The sequence below is a fragment of the Musa acuminata genome, chromosome BXJ2-6 (genome assembly GCF_036884655.1).
Source record: "Musa acuminata AAA Group cultivar baxijiao chromosome BXJ2-6, Cavendish_Baxijiao_AAA, whole genome shotgun sequence".
Taxonomy (NCBI): Eukaryota; Viridiplantae; Streptophyta; class Magnoliopsida; order Zingiberales; family Musaceae; genus Musa; species Musa acuminata.
The window spans coordinates 9,860,940-9,867,909 of NC_088343.1; the positions used below are offsets into that span (position 1 = coordinate 9,860,940).

At 45.7% G+C, this 6,970-nt stretch overlaps 1 protein-coding gene and 1 long non-coding RNA gene across 2 annotated transcripts; both read right to left on the reverse strand.

Moving 5' to 3' along the window:
- LOC103987586 (WD repeat-containing protein LWD1) lies at nt 1–1,616 on the reverse strand. The gene has a single exon (XM_009405925.3). The coding sequence runs from the start codon at nt 1,492–1,494 to the stop codon at nt 361–363; it is 1,134 nt and encodes a 377-aa protein (XP_009404200.2). The 5' UTR covers nt 1,495–1,616; the 3' UTR covers nt 1–360.
- Nucleotides 1,617–2,288: 672 nt separating this feature from the next.
- On the reverse strand, nt 2,289–6,132 carry LOC103987587 (uncharacterized). Its single transcript, XR_001978591.2, has 3 exons — nt 5,976–6,132; nt 5,025–5,899; nt 2,289–2,832 (listed from the first exon to the last, which is right to left on the reverse strand). It is a non-coding gene; the product is annotated as an uncharacterized LOC103987587 (long non-coding RNA).
- Between the last annotated feature and the right edge of the window lie 838 nt (nt 6,133–6,970).

A 6,970-nucleotide genomic window follows, 5' to 3' on the forward strand; every position in this document is an offset into this window, starting at 1 on the left:
TGAAAATATAAGTCTTGTTTCCAACTACTCTTTTCATGCTGAAATTAGTCATTATATATGTGCATAAGTTCTATCACTAGAATTAAACATACAACCCAGAGAAAGCAATAACTCTCGAAAATGGAGTCAATGATATCCCTACTCAATAGAATGCAGTTTCGGTTGACAAGCTCAGAAGCTACCTACTACCACAGACACACAGACAAAATACTATGGAACCTGCATTTCCTAGTTTAATTAGAAAACCTGATGTTATATCATCCTAAGCATAATAGGCATTAGTGAATAATGTGGATGGTAATTGTGATGCATAACCCTTTTTTAGCTTCTCGATTTGGTTCCTGATTGAAGATGAGGCTGTCAAACCCTGAGTATCTGCAACTTCGTGGAGAAGGCGATGGCCACCCAGTCGGGCTGGGAGGAGGACCACTGAAGCTGCTCGATCTCGGCACCAGCGGTGTAAGCCAATATGGGGTCGAGGCCGCCCTCGGCTGTGGCGGCTGAGGCGACAGGCTGGTGGCCGCTCGCCTGGTCACTGCCCATGGAGGAAAGGTCCCAGATGAGGGCCTGCGAATCATCGCCGGCAGTGCAGATGTGACAGGAGGAGTGGGGAGCCCAGGCGATGGCGTTGACGCTGGCCTGGTGGCGATGGAGCTCGACGACGGGCAGAGTGGGGAAGCGGATGTCGAGGACTACGACCTTGGCGCTGTCCATAATGATGGTGGCCATGTAGCGGGGGTCTTGCTTGTTCCATCCGAGGCGGACCAGCGGGGTGCCGGGGGGGTCGGCGGACTCGTAGATGATGGTGGAGTGCTCCTTGTCGCGGAGGTCGAAGACGCGGACGGAGCCGTCGGCGGAGACGGAGGCGAAGACGCCGACCCCGCCCCAGGCGATGTCGTAGACCTCCTTGTCGTGAGCGATTAGCTGGGTGTCGACGGCCTCGCGATCGATGTCCCAGACGGTGCAGGTGGTGTCGATGGAGGAGGTGCCGATGCGGCGGGGCTCGGCCTCGTTCCAGTCGAAGGAGGTCAGCGGGCCACAGAACTCGGAGTTCCGATTGCCATTGAGGAAAGCGCGGAGCTCGACGCGAGAGGAGTCGTCGGCGATGCGCCAGATGCGGAGGAAGTCGGCGGAAGTGGCAAGGAGGTCCGGGCGGAGGCAGTCGCGGTCGGGGACGAACATGGCCTTGGTGGGGGGGTAAGGGTGCTCGAAGGAGAGGGCCGGATCGGAGCGGATCTCCCCCGTGGCCTCGTCCAGCTGCACGATCTCCACCCGGTTGCCGTAGCCCTCGAGCAGGCTCCCGATTGCCAGCCGGTACTTCTTGTCCCGCCGCACGCTCCAGTTCATGGCGTAGATGTGCCACGGCGCCTCGTACGTGTAGATCTCCGACCGCTGCTGCTTCTGCTGCTCCTCCTCCCCATCCGCCTCCGACGAACCCCGATCCGGCGTCCCCCCACGGTCCCCAACCCCCACGCCGCCGCCGGTTCCCCCCATGATCACCTAGCTCTTCCTCCTATCCTTCAGCTTTCAATGAAGATCAACTGTTTGTGTAACTTCCCAAGAGGAGGAGGAGGAGGAGGACGAGACAGGCGAGCGGAGACCAATAGGAATGGGATAGGGCAGGTGGAGTCGCCTCGAGGCTTGGAATTTGGTAAGGAGCAATGATGACACTGCGATACAGACAAACAAAGCTATCGGGGCCCCGCACCTTCACCTCTGAACCAAAACAACGGGTGAGCACGCGTTCGTGGTCCGACCAGACTCAGAAGCAAACCATCGTCTTCGAACCGGACTCCGCTCACACGTGCTGCTTGGGTTAATCCATCTCCGACTAACAATTATTAAATATTTAAATTAATACAAATAAAATAACCATACAAAATAACATAAAATTATATGTGCCTTAAAATATTCTGACATTTATATGAATATTATCTTAATTTATTATTTTATAATGTTTATATGATTTTGATTTTTGTACTCTTTTCTGTATACTTTTTTTTTAACATTTAGTTTAAGTATTATTATTTTTATTAAATATATACACTATTAACTTAAATCGATTTGAATTAATGGATTATACTGATTTAAAAATTAATGGATTGATTGAACCGATTTAATTATAGAAAACAAGGAAAGAATAACTCAATTCAAACCTTTTCCAAAAAAGGAATTAAAGAAAGACTCCAAATAATATATTTTATCAACCAAATTCCTTCAAGTTCAGTTAATTAAGAAAGCATATGCGATGACTTCATCCATTGACCAAGTCATTGGTCCGCTCAAGGTCAACAATGACCAGAAGTCCATGAGCATTCGCAAATTAGAATTTCTTATAGTTAACCACAGTCCAATACAGAACATCATTCCAGCACACTTTACCCAAGGCATGATAGGCATTCCCACGTGATATGGTATATTTTGACAGAGCCTGAACACGTCACAGCCGACATAGCACGTCAAGTCAGAACCCTGCGCCACACATCCCGTCCCGATGGCTCAGGGCGATGTCGTCTGACACACCATCGGCCTTCGCGCCACGGTATAAACCTGGCTGGCCTCCGACTAAAGAATGAGAGAAAAGAGAACAATCCCTCTCGTTACTAACTTGCTCGTCGGAGGGGCCACGGTCAGGTACCACCCGGCGGAGGCCATTTTGCAGGAGGACTACCACTCATCGACGGTGAGGGACTCGGCATGGGAGCGCGACTCGCTCGGCACCAAGGAGTCGCCAATCAGCCCCGATCCCGACCAACACCAACCAGCACTCCTTCCCGAGAGCTCGGATAGCTCATCATCCGAATCACCCCGTAGAAAGTTCCCGACATTGACCTGTGGACCAGGCCATGCTGATTCATCAACCGCGGCACATTTGTTCATCAAAACTACACATCTCAATCTATTGCATAGATGCGTTACTAGTTGATCAGCAAAGCTCGACAAAAATCATATGCAGATAAAACCTCAGAATTTCCATATGAATCAAACAAAAGCTGTTGAAGAAGACTAGTCAATGCTCAAACCAAAAGAGTTTGAAATCAAAATCTAGGTATATTAACTTTTCCAATTTATTGACAAAGATGCCTAAAACCAATCAGCATTTCCATTTTAGTTAAAGCATGAGCAGGTTCTAATTAAGCTGGACTTTCATAACTAGCACAGCTAACAATGGAACTAATTGCTAAGATATCACAGCAAGCAGTCATGAGAAATATGTTTGGTAATATCACCATCTTAATCCCTGCAAGTTTAGTTCGACAATACACAAGTTGGAGAATGGATCACCTCAACCACTTATATCTAGTTTCCTTTGTTCAGGTCAAACATAGTAGACTATACACTTCATCATGTTCAGTGGTTGTCTCAATAATTCAGATTTTCCAAAACTCCAAGAACCAGAAACTGTCACTATTGACTCTTAACCAGATGGGGACAATAATCATTCAAATGATCAACTTAATTTACACATCGTAAATGCATCATTTTATAGTTTAATCTACTTCAATGTAACAAAATTTAGTGCCTTCATAAATTAGTGAGACTTTTTATTAGATTAGATTGACCACTCAATGACTGTAAGAAGGCTCTGTCAATATGGGATCTGAGGAGGGCTAAGATTACCTCAAAATCCACAAGAATTCTTCAAAATTGTTTAACCACCACAACAATGAGTACCAACATCTAGCAAGTCAAAGACTACAAAATTATGATGCAAAAAAAGGAAAAATAGTTTAAACCATTTAGAGTTCAGTCAGTATTAAAAAGATATATTAACTTTTCTTCTAACACAATTAAGTATGGAAGAGTGACGAAGGCCCGACTTAAGCGAACCAGAATAATAAAAAAGATGTTTCCTAAGCCTTCATTTGACAAACCACTCAAAAGAAAAAAGGGTCTCACAATATGATATGGTCCATAACTCTATTTCAGGGATTTGTGAAACCAAACAGCAACTTAAGTCAATTTGTAATAGCCTTAATCTGCTATAACCTATCAGCAGAATACTTCTTGAGAAATCCATCAACGAAGGAACAAGATTGAGCAAGTGAACAAGTTAAGAGACAATAATAAATAGCCTGACACACACAGTAATTAAAGAGAGTTTGGCAAGCAACCATCTTAGCCAGCATATGAAAGAACAAGTCTGATGAATCAATTCCTCGCAAAAGAATGAATGACATGCCACTGTTAGCATCACAGCATCAGGTGGGTGGCCAAAACAACAATTTCAGTGGACCAGGAAACATAGTAAATTCACACAAAAAAGAGGGTAAGTTTTTGGACTGGTTCACAGCACATAGCAGCCGCAATAACTTCCAACACACAAAAAGTAAATTTAATTTAGAATTTAGAATAAGAATCAACTGGTATATGCATTACATTTTTCTATCTGTGTATATCCAGACAAGGTGCAAGCACAAGATGCAAGCACTGCAGAAATTGATGCAAGAAACATATCCCACAAGATGCAAGCACACAGTTTGTGGAATACAAAAGAAAAAAAAAAAGCTAAACTTTGACAAATCAATCTTATTCAAGTCTTACACTTTGATTTCATCAAACAACATTTTTCTATCTGTGTATATCCAGACAAGGTCCCAATCAAAAGCCTCAGCACAGCAAATAGTTAGAACAAGTAAAAGCACAGTGGCAGCCAACCAAGGCCCACATCCATAAGCTCTGATGGTGACACCTTCAGTATTTCAATCTCCTGCTCATCGTCTAAGTTTGCAAGTACTATATCTACAAATTGAAATTGTACCATTGCTAAAAATACTCAATAACGACAAATTAGGTGCAGTATATAGCCATGTCATCGAGCCGACCAGTGCAGGAAAAGAACAAACAGCAGCAGCAGTAAAATATTGATACCACAGTTCTCGCATGGAATTCTTGCAGAACAAGACGACCTTTCTGCAGGCCAAGACTTCTTTTGCCATAGATTTCGAGGACTCACAGTAAAACTACAAGAAACTACATCCACACACACACACACACCTGGGAACAAAGAAATAACCTCTTACCAGAGGACGCGCAATTCATGGAACACACTGGGGGCAATCATCTTGCATCCTGCTGCTTGATGCCCAAGAACCCACAATGGTTGATCGCATACCTGGGCAGATCGAAGGCAACCAATTACCGCTGTCCACAGCAAACGACGAAGGGAAAAAGTGTGAGAAAAAGGTAAAGAGCAAAGTGAAAACGTCAACTCGTTTGTCTCACGCCCACTGAGTCTGCCACCTGTTGATTGTTGTATCTGTCCTTTCTCAAACACTGATGTTTATCCACGAGTTGATCGGATTAGAACATTACAGATAGCAACACTCGTTTTTGTTTTCTTTGGTGCTTGGAAGCGGATAATATCTACAAGAACAGCTTCAACAACAACAAGATCTCCAAATGAAACTACTACATGAGGTATCATCTCTCACACACGGAAAACAGAACTAGCTATTACGGGAAAGGACTAATTACAACACTGGTAACACCCGTCTCCCTCTCTCTCCTCCATCCTCTAGACGCCATAATTATCTCCATAACCATCGGGAATCACCAAACATATCCCTACTTCTGAAGCTTTCTTGTAGTCACTGGGCCTCTACGGTGGGGGCGCGGGAGGTGTTCACGCGTGGCGGCGGAGGGATAGAGGTGGGGGAGGCGGGGGTGTGGCTGTGGGAACTCGTCCTGTGGAGACGGCACTTGAAGGAACCCGCGTGGGTTGTCGGAGCGCACACGCACTTCGGGACGGCCCCCTGGCCGCAGGCGGATGAGTTGGAGGACCAAGTCCTCCGAACTCCCGGCGGCGACGGTGCCTGGTAGTGCTGGTGGTAATCGTGGTGGTCTTCCTTGCTCACGAAGTTGGATGCCATTTTTCTGTCCTTGATTTCCTTCAGATCTGAGGTTTAGGTTTAAGCAAATTATTTCGGATGAGAAAAATTACAAGAAAAAGGAAAATATCGGCCAAAACGAACCTTCGAAGATAGACTCAAAGAGCTAAAGCGGCAAACTACGTTCAGCTACACAGCACCGGAACTTATAGAGCGCAGGCCCCCCATCTCGGGCAGCCCGGGCAGGCTGCCCGCCCCGTCCTCCCAGCCGCTGCCCGCGATTCCTCCACCGTCCCACACCGGCACACCCACCACTCGACCCTCACCCGGACCGTGATGGGGCCACTGACCTTACCCGCGGGGTACCAACCGGCGTCCCTGTCTTCCGCCGGAAGCGGGACCCACAAGACGCAATTGTCTCAAGTCATGAAATGACGTTCGTGCCCTTTTCTCCACTGATTCATTCGATTTGTGGGTCGGGTTGAACCGCCCGCAGGTTACGGAAGACTTCGGCTCGACCGGTTGAATCCCGAATCATCTTTGAACCGTCAAGTCCATCATCCACGAGATTCCACACCAAATTGGACCGGAAAAGCCAATAGGACGTGAAATCGAGCCCGTTGAACGGTGTACCGGTTTGGGTCGACCGTGTCTCAATGGACATCGAACTAAGCTGGCTGAGATAGATATTTCTGCTCTGCAGCTGCACATGACATTAAAGATAGCGATGACGACATTGAGACGTAGACACGCATACGAACGGTAAGTGTATGGCTACGTCTACCGGTCATATTCGACGTTGAGATGTAACGTAGAAGGCTACGTCTACCGGTCGGTATTCGTTCCTCCGGCATTTGATTCAGCGTGTACGAAAAATATCTAATCATCTAATATGCTTTCATCTATTAGTAACATGAGAATCATCAATGACAGCTAAACTGTGGAGTTGATTGATCATAAAACATTGATATGATCTGTTTAGCTGACAGGTTAAAAATTGATAGTGGTTACAGAGTTCAAACACTATAAATTGTGTGATAAATATTTTTAAAAAAATTATTTGATATAAATAAATATTAATTTAAGCATAAAAAATGGTCTTATTAGATTATCAGGCATCCATCGTATAAATCTGGTAT

What these genes read in the sequence shown, in the direction of transcription:
- LOC103987586 (XM_009405925.3), bottom strand. Translation starts at nt 1,494, where the DNA reads ATGGGGGGAACCGGCGGCGGCGTGGGGGTTGGGGACCGTGGGGGGACG.